The following is an 18,821-nucleotide window of genomic DNA, read 5'->3' on the forward strand; positions in this document are numbered from 1 at the left end:
TCTGATACATGTTCTGATCCTGATCTTGGTTAGATTCTACAACTATTCAGGAAATGTACCTTAATACACCTTTTTTCATAGTTTTGTCCAGGGTGCGACCAGAGCGAAATGCCATGTCACATATTGATTATTTTCACGCTGACAACACAAGAGGGCGCTCTAGGCTCTAAGCGACGCAGAAGAAGAATCAGCACTTCCTCTTCCTCTGGAGTTTGTGGAGTTGTTTAGAAGTGACACAGAGGAAGAAGAATTCAGTGGATTTAGTGATTTGGGGTAATACTGATGCTTTGGTAAACTTGTTAGCATGTTCTTTATGCTGTAGTTATCTGAATAACTGTTAATATGTTACGTTAACATACCAGACACTTACCACAGTTCTGTCTGTGCGTCATGTAGCTGAAGGTGTTAGCGTTAGCATACATACACCTATTCACCATGTTCTCTAATTATTATTTTAAATTGCATTTCAAGATGAAATGTCTGTTCTTGGTCTTGGATTGTATCAAATAAATTTACCCTCAAAATGCAATTTATTATGCATTTTATATTATGTGACTTATACTCCAGAGCGTGCCCTATTTTTATGTTTGTTTGTTTCTCTTTCCAGAACCGATTCAAATAGATATCTACTTTTAGCTTTTAAGAATTCACAAATTGGTCTTTCTTTCTAAGTTTATTGTTCGGATTCAGTTGTTTACATGGCTAACGCAGCTCATTAAATCTCACGCATTCCAAAGTACAAAATACATTCTTCATATTAGATCAAATTATGCTCCACTTCCGACTCCGCCGTGAACTTTGAGACTTGATCATTTTTCTGTGGAGATCTTTATTAGTCTCTGATCAACACGGCACAATTAAAGTCTTGGATGTGTTTATATGCATTACTGAGCCTCTAATCTTAATCCAGTCCCTCTGGAATCTGCACTTGTGTGAGCCGCTCAGTCAGCCGAAGAAACTGATCCAAACTTCCTTCTATCTCTCATTTTAATTTGACCTAACATACACAACATTATACTCTCAGTGCTTAGAAATGGCACACAATAAATCTGTTTTTATGGCACGGTTTCTTCTCCTATAGAGCACTGGTTCTCAAACTTTTCACACCAAGCGCAAAGAAAATATTCAGCTTTCCACATTTAAACCGGATTTATAACAGTAATATCTAAGTTAAAATTACTTGAATTATTAATATTTTATCTCAACTTAGGTAGATTATCTAACTTGACAAGTAATGGAACAAGACTTTTCATACTTAAAATAAGAAAAACAATGCTTCTGAAATTGGAAAAAAAATAAACTAAAAAACTCATGTTGCTTGGATTAAAAAACAATATCTTCTGATCATTTTACTTTTATTTGATACGTTGAATCTTCTCAAATGAAAACCCAATTCAAAATGGGACTGGAGCGTGATTTTTTATTTATTTTTAACATGGCATAGCGCATTTGTCTTGGACCTAAAGTGTAGCGAATAAAAAATATAATTGTATCTTTAAATAAAAAAAAAAGAATCATAGGCACAATTTTGTCTTATCCTTTTTTTTTCTCCTTACGCTTCAGTTTTGAAATCAAAGTATGGGTTCCGCTGAAGGAAACGCGCATCGCTTTTGATTTATGGACCGTGAACGCGAGCGCCGCGCCTCGCCGGCTCACTGAGGCCGTCATGAGGCGAGAACGTAGTACATTTAAGATTCAAAATGTACACAGGGCTCGCTCGGCAGCTCGCTGTTCCCCGGCTCCCTCCGCTTAGGCTGGAAGGAAGGAATCGTTTGACGACTGTGGAAGACGATGCACCGCCGCTCTCGAGGTGTCAATCGGGCGGAAATGTGCCGCCGGGGTAAACGGGAACTTCTTTTCATCCGTTTAGATTTGGCGCAGCAATCATCACGACGAAAACAGGCCGTTAGACTGGAGATGATTGGTGCCGGAACTACATCTATAACAATGTTTAGTTTGGGGGTAAAATCTCAATTGCAAACGTACAAATTGTGCGTTACTTTTGAACAACCTCCTCCTGCTTTTGAGCTGCTGAATGTCCTTTTTTTTTTTAATGTCTTAAAGGTAAAATGTCCGACGTCCGCGCGCAGAGGAAGAGGCAGCAGCTGAACAACTTGGTCTGCATGGTTACGGAAATGGCCAGACCGGGGAACACCATCGTGGACTTCTGCAGCGGAACGGTACGCCGCGCTCATCCATCCAGCTCGTATGGATTCGAGCTCTCGGACAACCACTAGTCCGTCCTTTAACCGAAACGTGATTTATCTCAGGCTTATCTGCTCTTTCTCGGTGATGAGTAGCGGCGCTTAATGTCCACTCGTGCTTATCTGAATGTGTTGTTTCACAGGGCCATGTGGGGATCGTCCTGGCTCACGCTCTTCCAGATTGCCGGGTACGTTGGTCCCAGGAAAGCTTTATCAAAATAACTTTACTCCCATTGCAATATCAACCTGTTTTGTTTTTTAAAGTTTAGTTTTTGATGGTTTTTTTGCACTTTTAAGATTCATACTTTTCCTTCATGTGGGAGTAAAAAGGAGTGAGTGAACATTGTAGAGATTCGTTTTTTATAATGGTGTGTATTATTATAATGAGAATACTTCATTAAAATGTCTATAACCCAAATATTATTGTTCTTTTTTCTTAATATTTGGCAAACATATTTCTAAACGTCATCTCAATAAACTAGTTTGTTTATCAGAGCTTCTGTCTTGGAACGCTCGCTCGCTTATTATTTTTTCATAATGTGACTGTTACTGTGTGTTTCCAGGTCATTCTTATTGAGAACAAAGAGGAGTCCCTGGTGCGGGCCCAGAGCCGCGGTGCTGAGCTGGAACTGCAGAACATTGGGTTTATTCAGGCCAATCTGGACTACTTCACTGGGCCTTTTGACATCGGGGTGAGTGAAGACTTGACTCTCTGCTGTTGCTTTGTGCTGTGGTAAAAGTCAGACTCATACTGCGATAATAGTGTGTATGCAAAAGTAACTTACCGTGTTTTCCAGACTATAAGTTGCACCGGAGTATAAGTCGCACCAGCCAAAAAATGCATAATAGAGAAAAAAACATTTGCAAGTCGCACTGGAGTATAAGTCGCAGTCGTGTCTTGAAATGCAATTTAAAATAAAAACAGATTAGAGAACATGGTGAATAGGTGTACGTATGCCAGCGTAACACCTTCAGCTACATGACGCACAGACAATGGACAGTCCTAAGTGTCATGTTAACGTAACATATTAACAGTTCTTCAGATAACTATAGCATAAAGAACATGCTAACAAGTTTACTAAAGCATCAGTTTTACCCCAAAGCACTAAATCCATTGAATTCTTCTTCCTCTGTGTCACTTCTAAACAACTCCACAAACTCCTGAGGTAGAGGAAGTGCAGATTCTTCTTCTGCATCGCTTAGAGCCTAGAGCGCCCTCTTGCGGTTGCCAGTGTGAAAATAACGAATGATATCACATATAAGTCGCTCTGGAGTATAAGTGACACCCCGGCCAAAACTATGAAAATACCATAATTGTGCTTTTAAGGTTGTTACGATCAGTGTTTGGAGTAACGCGCTATAAAAGTAAGGATATTGTGTAATACAATGCATTTTTCAGTAATACAGTATTATAACGCATGACTGAGTTGAAAATGGAAATTACCTGTTACAGTTTCAGTAATGCAAGTCTGCTGTTGATGTGTCAGTCAAACCCACCTTTACGTACACGCTCCCACCGACTGTCCCATGTCCCACCGGCTGTCCCACGTCCCACCGGCTGTCCCACGTCCCACCGACGGTCCCACGTCCCACCGACGGTCCCACGTCCCACCGGCTGTCCCACGTCCCACCGGCTGACCCACGTCCCACCGACTGTCCCACATCCCTCCGACAGTCCCACATCCCACCAACTGTCCCGCTCAGACCACAGAGAAGAGTCCCTAGGCCGCAGTTATTTTATTACTTGGTTTACGGATTATTAAATGAAATATATTGCACAGGCGGACGAAATATAAATATAATTTCAATTTCAAAAGATGTTTTCTTCCGGGTTTGCCCAAAACGCACCACGGGAGGAGAGGGGAGGAGAGGGGGGGAGACGCGGCGCGCAGGAGCGTGTAACAGTAGAGCGTGTTTTAGACGCTTAAGTGTGCATCCCCCCCCACCCACCCAGTCACGGCAAAACGCGCTGAAGAAAATGTGGTAAACGGGTTTAAAATGTGTAAAAATAAAGGCGCGCAGCAGACAGTGAGATGGGCGCGCGCTCTCCCCGGGACCGCGCGCAGGGACAGAGCAGCTCGGAGCAGCTCCGTCAGACTTCCGCAGGAGTTTGGCGAGAAATTGCTTCACACGCTCTTATCTTTTGACTTGATTCCGCTTTTTACATTTAATTTATTGCTATTTTGCGTTGTTGTCAGTACTTTATAAAAAAAATATATATAATAAATTATTTATATTGTAGAAATCAATAATCTAAGTGCGGCGGATCCGTAAAACAAGTAATAAAATAACTAAGGCCTTAGCACCTCGTGTGTTGGTCCACAGATTTTCCTCTCTCATCCCATTAGCGCACATACATCTGCCCTAAATGGTCTTAATCAGATGAAACATGGACAGGTTTATAAAATACAGTATGCATATTTGAGTAATATTTTATTGTCCTTTGATTGAGGCTCAGAATACTTTCACCTTCAAAAGTATTCAAATATTGCCTTTATACAGTTGCTGCCCTACTCCTAGGCCAGATGAGCTCCGCCAGAATTGAAGCACATTTTGAACACATAATTACCCAAATAAACCACAAATGTAACAGCCTTGACATACTGTCTTGCTCAAATCAATATTTAATTTCACAGACTTTTGGTGGGGTTCAACAACAAATAGTTTTCCAAATAAATCCAATCACACTCATATTAGCTGCGTTTGATTAAATTATACAGCATCCACACAAAACAAATGAATAATAACTTTCGACACGCAGGTATATGAAGCTGTACGGAATGATGGGCTCTGTTTTCCCCCGATGCGGCCCCATCGTTTAAAGTTTATTGTCAGACGTGATTAATGCCTTTGACTGTTTGCCTTTTATTTTTCATTGTCTTGAACCCTTTGTGATCTCTGGGAACCTTTAATTTAATTAGAGCCTTCTAATATGTCACCGCTGTAATTAATCCAGTAATCCTATTCTTCCTGTGTAATCGCACCTTTCACAAGACTCCACAATATGACTCCTGTTCTCATTGTAACCTCCCTGCCAAGTGTCTCCAAGCTGTATTTTTAGTTTTCGAAAAATAATATGCAATATGCAATTATTTCCAGTCAAAAGATTGCTTTTAATTTCGTTCCGGGAGCAGTTTTAATCAAATGCCTTTTAGTGTTGTGTGCTCCAGTAAAGTGCAGTGTCACCATCTCACCCTGATTACAAACACCACAGAGGCAAAGGGTCTTTTTCTAGCTAAAGAAGGCCACAGGAAATCAAGCATTTGTTGGTAGTTGGCAAAATCTTCAGTGTGTGATGTGGAAGCCTTTTTGTAGCTGAAATTTGTCAGCTCAGGTTTTGAGTTATAGCTAATATAAGATCAATGTAACGGGCAATACCGTATTTTCGGGACTAAAAGTCGCACCATCCAAAAAATGCATAATAGAGAAGAAAAAAACATATATAAGTCGTACTGGAGTATAAATTGAATTTTTGGGGGAAATTTATTTGATAAAATCCAAGACCAAGAACAGACATTTAATCTTGAAATGCAATTTAAAATAATAACAGATTAGAGAACATGATGAATAGGTGTACGTATGCTAACGCTAACACCTTCAGCTACATGACGTACAGACAGAACTGTGGTAAGTGTCTGGTATGTTAACGTAACATATGAACAGTTATTCAGATAACTATAGCATAAAGAACATGCTAACAAGTTTACCAAAGCATCAGTTTTACCCCAAATCACTAAAGTTGCATTCCCGCGTGACTAAGGCTGAACGATTAAATTGCATTTGCAATTAAATCGCAATGTAATCAAACGCAATTTGCTAATCGCAACGTACGCGATTAGAATGTGGTAATGTGCAGGGGTCTCGCTATGTACATTCAGGGATGGCGCCCCCACCATCCCTTACACGATAAATCAAAATGGCCTGCCATTTGGCAAGCGCACCGGGAACAGGGCTAGCGGGGGGGGAGCGCGGCTAGCGGGGGGAGCGCGGGGGGCTAGCGCGTCTGTCATTCTGACAGCATGTATAAAAAAAATTAAATGTGGGAAAGAATATTTTACACTAAATGTATCTAATATTTTGTTGGTCTTATTTAAGTCATTCATTATGTTTTCTTACAAAAAAAAGAGGATTAAAAAAAAAAAATTGCACATTAAATCGCAATATTGGGCGGGAAAAAATCACAATTATCGATTATTTCTCCAAAATTGTTCAGTCCGCCGGACTAAACTGATCTGGCTCAGTTGGTGGCCATCTTTAGACCGGATCAATTGACTGTGCGTTCACACTCGGCAATTACACTCCGCCGCCTAACGGACACTCAATTGCCAGTCTCTCTCCTGGCTGGTCGCACTCGCTCCGATCTCGCTTCTCGGCCGGGGCAAGTGGAGTGGCTCTAATCCGACTATTTCACTAGTGGGAACAAGTTGGAGAAAACTGATCCTGGACTAAAACGCAAGTGGGAACGCAGTTAGAAACCACTGAATTTTTTCTCGGTGTCACAACTCCGCAAACTCCGGAGGTAGAGGAAGAGCCGATTCTTCTTCTGCGTCGCTTAGAGCCTAGAGCGCCCTCTTGCGGTTGTCAGTGTGAAAATAACGAATAATATCACATATAAGCTGCACCCTGGCCAAACTATGACAAAAGTAGTGCAGAAAATACGGTATTCTGGTATCGATATTCACAATTATGGCAATCCAGCAAATATATTCTAAAACAGGATCAGGCTGAGAAATAGATTTTCAAAGTTAGGGGCCTGGGGGGCACGCAGCGGCCAATCAGATGCCCGCTTTCATCGATATTACATCACGGAGACCGCTCGGCCAATGAGAAGCGTGTCTGTCAAAACAAAACTTAAGCAATGAAAATGCCCCGAATATGGCCAAATTACTAGTTAAATCTTGATTTTTTTCGAGGAGGGGCCCCCTCCTATTTCAAACCGCGGGCCCGCCGGAGATTCAACTGCTTGCAGGGCCCAGGCCCCCATCTTTTTTGCTGCCTGAGGATTGTAAATCCATCCATCCATCCATTTTCTACCGCTTGTTCCCTTTCGGGGTCGCGAGTGACTGGAGCCTATCCCAGTGACTTCGGGCCTTAGGCGGGGTACATCCTGGACAGTGGCCAACTTGTCGCAGAGGATTGTAAATGTTGTTTACAAATTTCTAGGATCCCATTCTTTTAAAATGTAGCTGGAGCAGGTCAGAATTGTATGGTGGAATTGAACTGTCTGATTTCAGATTTGTCCTGGTTTATGGTTTAAATCACTCTAAATACTGGGCCTATCCACGTTGAACAAAAACAAATGAAAATTTCACCACCTTCCCTGTCATAAATAAACAAAGGTGAAATTATTTTTTCACAGTAGTTTCACAGTAGTTGAAAGGACTTTAAGATGTGAGATTAATGAGACAAGTTTGTGGAGTTATTCCCAAACAAATAATGAGAAGGTTCAACTTTAGGGGATTTTTTAATTTATTTTTTTCAGTTAAACGAACAGCACATGACATCTAACAAAAATCACGGCACATACCAATCATAATAATAGTCAGATTTATTTCCATAGTCTGTCAAAGAGGTCCATTTTCAAGTTAAGTCCAAATGTGATATTTTCCATTTATCGAATGTCAGTTATAGTTTTGGTCCAGTCCTCGATTGTCAGTTGGTGTCATATATTATATTTTTGTAATGGCCTTTTTCGAGTAACAGGACAGTCCCAGCAGTTTCACCAGCAGTTAGCATTTCCTTGTGAATAATGGATATTTTGACATGATGTTATGAAAAAACACAAAAGCACATTTTCCTACAGAATTCCCTCCAAACATGTGACATGTGGTCCTCCTCTGGGATGTACATACATTTTGTATGTTTGTCAGTCAAAACAAGGTTTCCTTCTCTTTAACATTTGTTTTTAATATGTGCGGACGCACAAAAAACACACGTGCGTTTGTCTATTAGCGCATTATCGCATCTCTCGTCTCCCGTAGATCTCCGTCTCTTCTGAGTCAGCTCCAACTGTCTTTCTCTGTCTTAATTTGTCCTGTACACTGAGGGAACTATATTATGATAGGTCCATGCGCTTAGACACAGGGAAACATGCTGCTCTCCTGGGGACGAGCAGACGAGGCTGCAGCTGAGCAGTAGATTGGTTCTATGATTGATAGGACTAGGACTGCCAGGACTAATCGGCAGTCCACGCCACGAGGAGATGAGACTCAGATTTGGGCCAAAAAATCGTCCATTACGCCTTTAAGTAGCTGTTCGGATTATTACTGCAGTTGTATGATTTAGATATTATTCTCCTCAAAAGTTCTGATTTTTAACCTGTTACCACCCACCTGTCCGCCGGCGAACATTTTCTATATCTCAAATATTCTCTTACATCATCACTTTTATTTCCGTGGTCAATAGCAGCAAGCCATACATCATTTTAAAGCTTATTTTCTCAACAAAACGAATATGTCATTGATTTACATTGAATAATATGCCCCAAGAAGCAATTGCCAATAGTTTGTGAGAAAGTCTCAACTTTTACAAACGCATGTCCTACCTGTTTGCTGTTTATGACGGACGAAACGGCTTTAATTCTGTACATCCTTGTACTAACCATTGAAAAACAATATCCACTTGTATTTTTCCTGAAGTTATCCGATTTCGAGATATTGTCAAGTAAACAAACTTTTCTTCGTTTCTCGCCGGATTTTTTCTGTCCACGGGTTTGTTTGCTACAGCCTCCGCAAAAAAAAATGCGCCGCTTGCGACGCACATGGATTAGTCTGTTTACATCTAAATAGCGCCGCGTGCGAATGACGTAGCTGAGATTGATTGACAGATTATTCTAGCCAATGAAATTAGCTTTAGAAAGAGGGGCGGGACAAAGGGCTTATTGACACAGAATCTTCTGTATTCTCGTGCGTAAGGCTCCGGGAAGGCTGTAAAGAGCCAGATTTCTCGGCAGGATTTTGCGCATAACGTTTTCGTTATGCGTTACATTTTGTAAGGCCCGTAGTCACTGGGATAGGCTCCAGTCACCCGCGACCCCGAAAGGGAACAAGCGGTAGAAAATGGATGGATGGATGGATATTATAATTTTTTTTTTTTTTTTTTTTAACCTCTATATGGGAAATTCATGGGTAAACTCATATTTACAAATTTTCACATATTTTTTTTTTAGCAGTTATAATTGCTATTAGTGGCCTACAAAACATCAAAATGTATGTTTTATGATCATAGAGGAGCTAAAATTGTAATAAAACAGTTTGGCACAGTTGGCACAAATTTGGATCACTTGTTCCGAATATACTTTTTGATACAAAAAGGTCAACAGCACCAAAATGCCTGTTCCTAGAGATCTGAAACTTTACACAGTTGTTGTCAACAAGATAAAAAGCATGTACAGGGAACAGCATATGCACACAATGAAGTATGTCATGCTCAGGACCATTACAAATTAACAATATTCAGGCGAGACTAAAAAAGGATGTTTTGTTTATGTTTGGGCCTCTGTAGTGTAAGTTCTGAAGCCCTGACAGTGTTCATGTGCACATCTGCAGAAACTAGAAGGCCTAAGCTTTCTAATGATGCATCACACTTGCATGTGGAACATAAGATCCTCTTTTAATAAGCAATGCCATTTGGGTATGTCCAACCATTGTGCACAGGGCGAAAATAGGTGGATGGTAACAGGTTAAGCCTCAATACAAATTCCAGTCACAGGGTTATAGTGGCCATGCCTTTGTTTAATTTCTTAGTTATAATAACTACTTATTTGAAGATACCTATAACATTCTTGTTTCTTCAAGTCAGAGCATTCCTTCAGCAAAGCTTTTCGTTTGATTTTCTTTTACAAAGTGGTAGAAAACCTTTGTTTCTTTTGTTATCTAGACCTTGAATCACAGGTTAGTGCTGTAAGGTGTAAAACATTAAGCCAATCAGCTTAAAGTCTTTATGATAGGTTAGATTACATACAGTCTACAATTATATAAACATGTACATTTTGCACATTTGTTCCTAGTTTGACCATTTTTGAGGTAATTCCACAATTGTAACCTAGCAACCATACTGAAAACAATAGCCAAAATCCATATAAATTACAGAATACTTTTGACAAACAATAATACCATGTAATACATTTATATTCTTGAATGGTCATTTAAACTGTCAGAAAAGTTAAAGCTGTTAAAGCAGATAGAGCAGATAGATAGATAGATAGAGCTCCCCATGCAATTTGTTTTCCTTTAATTAGGGTGGTATAATCACATACAAAACAATTTCAATTGCTAAATATTAAAAAAAGAGCCACGGTTTCTCGAGTTGTCTTTGGGTCGACGTCGCCACATGTATGTTACAAAGCCCAGAGACCGCAACGATAAATTGTATATACATTTTTAAAAGAAATTGTTCTGTTTTTTTTTTTTTTGCTCTGCGGTCATAAAAGGCAAATTAAGCGTGTTAAAAAAATGTATGATTTATGAATGATTTATTTAATCTTCTTAAAAATTCAAAAATCAAAATTTGAGAAAAAAACTTTTATAGAAGATTCAAATCATCATCGTCTGTCTGTCTGTCTACTATTTTGCAAATAGTTCTTTTAGCTGGTTGTTTTTGTAGTTTCCAGGCTAATAATTTAGAAAAAAAATATCCACTCTCAGAATATCTTTGTTTGGTAAAGAGGCAAGGCAATTTTATTTGTAGAACACAAGTCGTACCAAAGGCAATTTAAAGTTCTTCACACAAAAGGAAAAAATGCATTAAAATCAAACGGACATGACAGAAATCAGAAATCCTTTCAGTCGTATGCACAGTTAAACAAAACCGTTTTTAGTTTGAATTTGAACATTGTCAGAGTAGAAGCCTGTCTCACATTTTCAGGAAGACTGCAGTGTTCTTGCTGGGCTGAGGTTTGAGGATGGCGGTGGGCAAAAAGTACTAGGTAGTATGAGGCGCGTGTGTGCGCGCCGTGAAAGCGAGCGCCTACGTGCCGTGATCTTAATACCTGGCGGTATCTTTTGAGCGTGGCGGGTCACAATCGGAGCATGGCGGCCATGCTAAAACCCTCAGCGAGAACACTGGACTGTTCCAGATTTCCGAAACGCAGATGTTTAGTCCTGACTCTGGCACCAGCAGGAGGCCGGTCCATGTTTAGTCCTGACTCTGGCACCAGCAGGAGGCCGGTCCATGTTTAGTCCTGACTCTGGCACCAGCAGGAGGCCGGTCCATGTTTAGTCCTGACTCTGGCACCAGCAGGAGGCCAGTCCATGTTTAGTCCTGACTCTGGCACCAGCAGGAGGCCGGTCCATGTTTAGTCCTGACTCTGGCACCAGCAGGAGGCCGGTCCATGTTTAGTCCTGACTCTGGCACCAGCAGGAGGCCGGTCCATGTTTAGTCCTGACTCTGGCACCAGCAGGAGGCCGGTCCATGTTTAGTCCTAACTCTGGCACCAGCAGGAGGCCGGTCCCTGAGGTCCTCAGAGTCCGAGATGGTTCATATGGTACTAACATGTCAAAGATGTACTTTGGTGCTAGGCCATGGAGAGACTTGTGCACAAGCAGAGCTGCTTTAAAGTCTATTCTCTGAGCCACACGAGCCAGTGCAGAGACCTGAGAACAGGACTAATGTGATCGTAAATGATCGTGATCGAAAAACAAAACATTGCTGGATCATGGACATGAATTGGCTTTCAATTAATAGAACATTGATTAGATCAGAGGTCAAGATGTGGATGTGCAGCACAACATGTTGATGTACGCTAGCTGTGGCCGGGCAATATGGCACACAAAAATATAAATATACATACATACGTTTTGTTCCTGTATTGCGCCAGCACCATTTTTAATTCTATATTATTTTGTCTTATTCAAATCAAACAAAATTGCTTTAGAAATGTTGTGACTTTTCATCAGTGCCATTTACCAGATTTCTGTTGACACATGTATTTGTCTAAAGAACTCCTCGCAGCATGCTTTTGCTGACCGAGGATTGGCTGTAGACCTATTGATTGGTGACTAAAACTGGATAAATTGCATTGAATAAAAATAAATCAAGCCATTTGTTCTTCACTCGTGTTATGGTGGAGATTTACTCACGTGCTCTTTTAGCCATCACTGAAAATGGCTAAGGCAACAGAATATGCTCCCATGTAACAAATGTGCTGGTTATTTAAGAGCGTGCCTCCCACATTTCAACCACACTGGACCCCTTGCACTCGTAATTACTTCCTATTTTCGAACAAATAGCCACTTAATTCTGACCGGATTCTTCAAGTTGAACACATTACACCGCTTTGTCTTTTCCTCTGATTGAGTCTCTACTTTCCCATTTTATATCCCCATAGTGTTCTTAGCTCCATTATTATTGTTATTTATAAGATAAGATAAACCTTTAATGTCCACACAAGGGGAAATTTCGTGAAATCGCTTTTTAAATTCCCACGTGGTTTGGGATTTTCCTCTTTCCGACTCCGTCACACGCCAGTCGTTGAGGAGCAGCTGTTCCACTAGCCGTCCTCTAACTCTCCGTGGGACAAAACCTGCACTTTTTACACATCGTACCTGCTGTAATTAGAAGTTCCAGCCTGGTCGTCCCGCCGAGACCCGCTCCACTTGGAAACAAACGCATTATTCTTATTCTGCGAGATGTGGTTGAGTTTTAGCAGTAGGTGCATGCTCTATTTTAGTCTGTTTATTTGTATTATCAAACAGATGTGTGGTGCACCTTGTTCTGTTTAGTACTTGTCGCGCGTTTAAGATGTCCTCGGCTATTGCTCATACATGGATTCGGCTTGTCGGCTTGTTCATTTAACCCTTCGGGGTCGACGCCCGCACCGGTGCGTTTTGAAACATGTTCGGCTTTAGGACCGCGCAGCATGAAAACTAAGTGACGTAGACGGCTGGTTTTGTGTAAATCCACCGAATAAAATCGAAGTTATGATCATTTCAATTCCATTAAAAATGTGCGGAAAAATACGCGCTCTTTTCTGCGCGCTTGCATTTATTATAATAACTTTGTCGTCTTTTGGGATAAAAAGGAACTGAAAAAAACGTTAGCTTGTGCTAACCCGGATGTTCAGGATGCACACGAGTATGTAAACATTCAGTCACATGACAATTAGTCAAAGAGAAAGAATGAACGAGAGGAATCTCTGCTGTTTTTGAGTAGTTTTGAAGAGTTTTAGTATTTCAAGTATTTTATTGTCAGTAGAATAGTTGTTGTGAAGCAAAATGAGGCACACACTTCCTGTTGATCAAGTTTAGACCTGCTTTAGTCCTGGTTTAGTCCTGGTTTAGACCTGCTTTAGTCCTGGTTTAGTCCTGGTTTAGTCCTGGTTTAGTTCTGGTTCTGGTTTTACTGTCCACAGAGCATGACATTGTTTGTATCAATTGAAAAGAGGCAATGGAGACTGAAACCAATTTATCCAAACAAATTTCACACATTGTTTGTAGTAGCTATAGTTTTTAAACTTTTCAGTGATGTAAAGCTCTTGGTTAAATGATTTCAATTGATAAAAATGTATGTGTTATTAAAGAAATTGAAGAGTTGCCCAAAGAGAAAAGTGTCTTCCAAGAAAAAGCTGTTATTTGGGAATATTTAACTTTTAGGTGTTTAGATATGGATGTAAATTACCTACAAAAGAGCTGCTGCTTAAACCCGATCTCTCTCAAAATAGCCTGTTACGTATTTGACAGTGAAAATGTTGATGCGTACGCTTGCTTGACGTCTGCTTTTTAAACGGTAACTCGCCCATCAGTCAAAGTTTCCACTGTCAAACCTGCACCATTAAGAAACCATTAAAATTATTTTGAGAGCGATTCCCCTTGAGGCAGGAGCATAAATACAGCCAATCCAATCGTGAACGTAGATTGAGGATTGACGTGCCGTCTCGTGTGCCAGCTGTAAATAACGTATTAGCGCTACGACAGTATGAAGAAACAAATATTCAAATAAGATGATTTGATTGGGCTTCTCGGAATCTTGCTGCTTGTGGAGGAACATGACAGGTGGGCACAGGAGGACTTGGGCAACTGTGTTTTGGGACTTGGATGGCGTCTTTTGGAGAAACGAGGCACTACACGTTATAGACATTATGGAAGTTGCATTAGACTTATTCACAAAACTGAATTCTGAAGTAATTTCTACAGCAACTTTTGACCATCAGGGTTTTTTGGTTTGTTTTATATGTATATATCTTTAAACTTTCTTCAAAAACGTCTAAACCAATCGATAGAACAATGCATATTATAGGTACCTACACAAAATATTGGGTTCATTGTCAACACTTCCTCATCTGTGCAGAGGTCTTGTGCAGAGAGCTGCAGGTCATCATGCCCTGCGCTCGCGTGACATTTATGGTTTGTTTGTGGGCTTGTGTGAACTGGTTTCGCAGTGGTTCAAGTGGTTTTTGCCCCATTTAAAAAAATAAAAATAAAAAAAAATGAGCGCGAATACATATAGTTCAGTTTATACATGTCTCTTGTTTAGTGTAGATGTTTTTATGGTGGTTTGCTGCAATTCTCGCTTTGCCCCAGGTCACCCCTGAAAAAGAGGTTTTGCCCTCAATGGGTTTTTACCTGGTTTAATAAGGGTTATTAAAATATTCTCTGTCTTAGTTTAACAAGTGTGAGATGTTGAACTCAATTTGTTTCTTTCACAATCGACAATCAAATCTCTATTGCCCAGATACTTTTCTGGTGGTTTTAGTCTATGAACAGACTGAGCAGACTGATCATTCTTGTGGTCATTAATTGTTGCATACATGAAACAAGGAGATGTTATGTTATTTATTTGTAGAGCACAATTCTTACACAAGGTAATTCAAAGTGCTTCACACAACAGGAAAAATGCGTTTGAATACAGAAATCACGAAACAGTTGAAGACATAAAAGCGAAGAGTGCAAATTAAATAATTTTCAGTCATTTGCACAGCTAAACAAAACAGTTTTTAGCTTAGATTTGAACATTGTCAGAGTAGAAGCCTGTCTCACATCTTCAGGAAGACTGTTCCAGATTTTAGCTGCAAAAAACTGGAACGCAGATTTCCCATGTCTCTCCAAGTCTGGTTTAGACACTATATTTTTGATTTTGGCAATGTTTTTTAGATGAGGATAATCTAATGATGGTATTGATTTGACGTGGCTGTTAAAGTTCAAGTCTTGAGTCCATTGTTGCACACAGTATTGTACTAAACATATCTATCTCCATAGAGACGACACCTGACCAAGTTAGCCAAGTTACAGGTCAGATCTGTGCAGAGGCCTGCTCACAGTAAGAATATGTCTTTTAAGGTGCAATGAAAACATCTCTAATTGAATAAATGCGAGTTTAATGCTGATGTAGACAAGCAGGTTGGTGGATCCCACACCAGAAAAGTTACATAGCGCTCCTTTTATTTGAATGCTTTCTGGAGCTGTAACCTTTCAAACATGATTTTTTTGTTCCCACCTGACAGATATGCACTTTCACTTATGTCTTGCTCCATGCATTAAACATGTTCCCAGATTAGCCGGATTCATTTAAAGGTGGTATGGACGTTTTTTTTCCAGCAAATTTTTTATCATATTTCCTCGTGGCGTGGATAAATCATTAGTCCTGCCACGTATCAATCATAAAACGCACCTACCGCTCACCTGCAGCCGCGTGCGGTTCGTCCCCACGTTTCCGCGTGCCTAAGCGCATGGATCTATCATAATATAGTTCCCTCAGTGTACGGGGCAAAATGAAGACGGAGAAAGACAGTTCGAGCTGATGCAGAAGTGGACAGAAATCTACGGGAGACGAGCGATGCGATGCGCTCCGTTGCGCTAATAAACAAACGCACGTGTGTGTTGTATCAGTCCGCACGGGGGAGTGCGCATGGGCACTTCCACCTGCGTTCTCAAATCGCTGAAAAATCGTCCATACCGCCTTTAAGTAATTAAAGTGTATTTTTAGCTAGCACTTTCTTACTCACAGTTGGATGGATGCAGATGTTGGCGATGTATTTGCAATGGCTCACGGAAAAGCACCATTTCTTCGCTCCGATGGCGTCGAGTCAGACCTTGAAGGCAGGGGAGTTGTAATGCTTGAAGTTGATTTAGGTTTTATTGGCTCCACGGCCATTATTGGTTTCTCCTAAGGGCCTCGTTCTGTGAATAGATTTTTCACGATGTCTGCTTCATGTCTGTCTGTTGAAAAATTGCCATATGTAAATCAGGCATTGATTAGATGGCATAAGGCTTTAACGGCTATTTTTCTTGTGCTATTTTACGTCTTTAACATATTGCCAGGATTAAAAAATGCTGGAACAAAAAAATGATGTCATATGCAGAGTTTCAATACATCATTTTGCTACTTAAGCTCAGCTAGAACTGAAGGTGCACCCAAACTTCACTGGTGGAGGTTACGCCGCCTGCTTGTTTCCATGGTGATGGTATTGCTTTGACTGACCCGGAAATCTACAATATGGCATTAAATCTCTATTGTATTTACACATTTACAGGTGTTTTTATTACCCATAACTATAAACCTGTAAGCTTTCCTAGTGGTGCTTGTCTCATCGGAGATAATGCCGTATTGCGGAACCATCCAGGCAAACCAGTGACATTTATTTGGGTTGGCATTTTTCCTTCAAGCGTACCTAAGACCCATTCTCTTGAGAACATACAATTCTCTCTGCAGTAATCTTTTCGGACCTGATTGAGCTCACAGGGGATGTAATTACCAGCTCAATACTGAGGCCACATTATTTGTGCAATGTGATTATTGGGGACTAACCCTGATAGAGACGCTTCCTCTGCTCTATAGAAGACTGCGATAAAGAACAGGATTTTTCTAAAAAGGCTTATATCACACTGCTTGTAACAGTCTCAATGCTTCTAATAAAAAAAAAATATTAAAAAAGTGCCATTACAGAGCTCGGGAACAATAAGTTCTCATGGACATTTTAACATCTATGCCCTTGGATTAATGGTACAGTAGTGATAATGTTGGAGAGAATAGAAAGTAACTCACTACAAGTACTCACGTTACTGTTATTTAATAGATTTTTGGGGGTAATTATACTTTTAAATTTGTACTTGTAATAGTATATCATTTTATCAGCGTAATTGTGAATGGTATTTTAAAATCATGGAAAGTTGAGTACATTTTTAGCCATGTAACTGTACTTTTACCTGGGTACAAAGATTTGCATTACTCTTTCCATCACTACTTAGGACTAATAATAATAATAATCAATTCGTAAAAGGGGATGATAATCTAATTACTGTGCATAATAATAATATTCATGTCGATGTGGATATTTTGTCATTGTTGATGTGAGGGGTTTGTTTTGAGGTGTTAACTGAAGTACTGTAGTACTTCTGGTATTTCTGTGACTTGGCAAGTTTTATAAAGGTCAAAGCGCCATTTTGTTTTCAAGCAACATGTCTTTTCATGTGCAATTAATTGGTTATTTGTGTACATCTGAGGCTTTGGTTGTGCCGAGCTGAGGGGAAAAGTTTATAGAAAATAATTGGGGATTAATGGGGTTAATGTAAATTATGTCGTGGGTTTAAATAAGTTGTAAGACATTAATTAATTTTTCAAACGAGGGTTCCCACATTCTTTATTTGGCACTGACGGTTCACTAGGCTTGTGTTGAGCATAGAATTTAAATGATTTCTTTCAAGGCAAGTTTCGAGTAAAAGAAACGTAAAGGGCCGTATTTTGCCCCTGGACTTGGCGTTAACTGGAGCCTTGGCCAGGGGGCGGTTCCAGGGCGCTATGTTGCTACTTTCCCAACCTCAATGTGGCATAAAGATGTTTGAATCCAATGGCTGATAACTGTGGCATTCAAAAGCACCACCTGTGTAAGTGATGTTTGCAGTCATGGCCTCATATACAGGCAATGGAAGAAGGGAGGGATAAAATAGTTTGGTTTTCAATTTGTTCCCAAAATCTTTCTTTAATTTACCTTTATTTATTTTTGTGAGGGGGTGTCCGAACTAAACCCAGACTAAAGTAGGTCCAGTTGAGCACAGAATACGGTGAAGTCACACATCTCTGCTTCTAAACTCTGCTTGTGATCCATAATCGAGGGCAGGCAGCAGCAGAGCCACTGGTGCGGATGGTCCTGAAGCGTACACCCCCAGACTGCTGAGATGACCCGCATTAGTCCCGGTGCCAGGCCTCTGATCCCCCGGTGATGGTTGTTACCCAGTGTGGAGAGTTTACAGGCAGAGATGTGTGCGCTGACTTTTTATGCGTAACCGTGTGGCACTTTCCCCGCCGCGAGCTCAGTCCCAGTTTCCCCCGGTGATTTGAGCGCATGTCCTCGCGATGGGCTTGTCCCAATCTAACTGGACTAAACCAAGACCAGCTCCAGGACAACGAGGACTGCATGAGTTGTGTGCAGCACTGCAGCGTTACACACAGCTGGACACCTGAGTGCTCGGCGGGATGCTGCATGGTCCGGAGGGCACGAGAACGGAGCACACACTGTGATCGACTGACTTATGTGCGGCTCTCGTGTTGTGCTGTCAGTCTGTGCCAGGTTTACACAGACTGGGTGGAGATTTAAGTGAGTGGGAGGAAATAAAGTAGCCACGTAAAATTGGACTGTATTCATTATTCTATAACTTATCATTTGTGTTATTTATGCCCATGAAG

General features: G+C 40.6%; 1 protein-coding gene across 2 annotated transcripts in view; it reads left to right on the top strand.

Moving 5' to 3' along the window:
* The window catches only part of gstcd (glutathione S-transferase, C-terminal domain containing), a 91,758-nt gene that overhangs the window by 51,035 nt on the left and 21,902 nt on the right, over positions 1-18,821 (top strand). For both annotated transcript variants that reach the window (XR_011930152.1, XM_072463926.1), the window contains exons 6-8: positions 2,065-2,180; positions 2,348-2,392; positions 2,768-2,896. Coding sequence is in view for 1 of the 2 variants with exons in the window: in XM_072463926.1 (XP_072320027.1) it covers positions 2,065-2,180; positions 2,348-2,392; positions 2,768-2,896 (290 nt within the window). In the remaining variant the exon portion in view is untranslated. The remainder of the gene's footprint in view (positions 1-2,064; positions 2,181-2,347; positions 2,393-2,767; positions 2,897-18,821) is intronic.

This window comes from Eucyclogobius newberryi, unplaced genomic scaffold (assembly GCF_026437365.1).
Source record: "Eucyclogobius newberryi isolate DKJ021-1_F unplaced genomic scaffold, fEucNew1.0.hap1 SCAF_4, whole genome shotgun sequence".
Classification (NCBI taxonomy): Eukaryota; Metazoa; Chordata; class Actinopteri; order Gobiiformes; family Gobiidae; genus Eucyclogobius; species Eucyclogobius newberryi.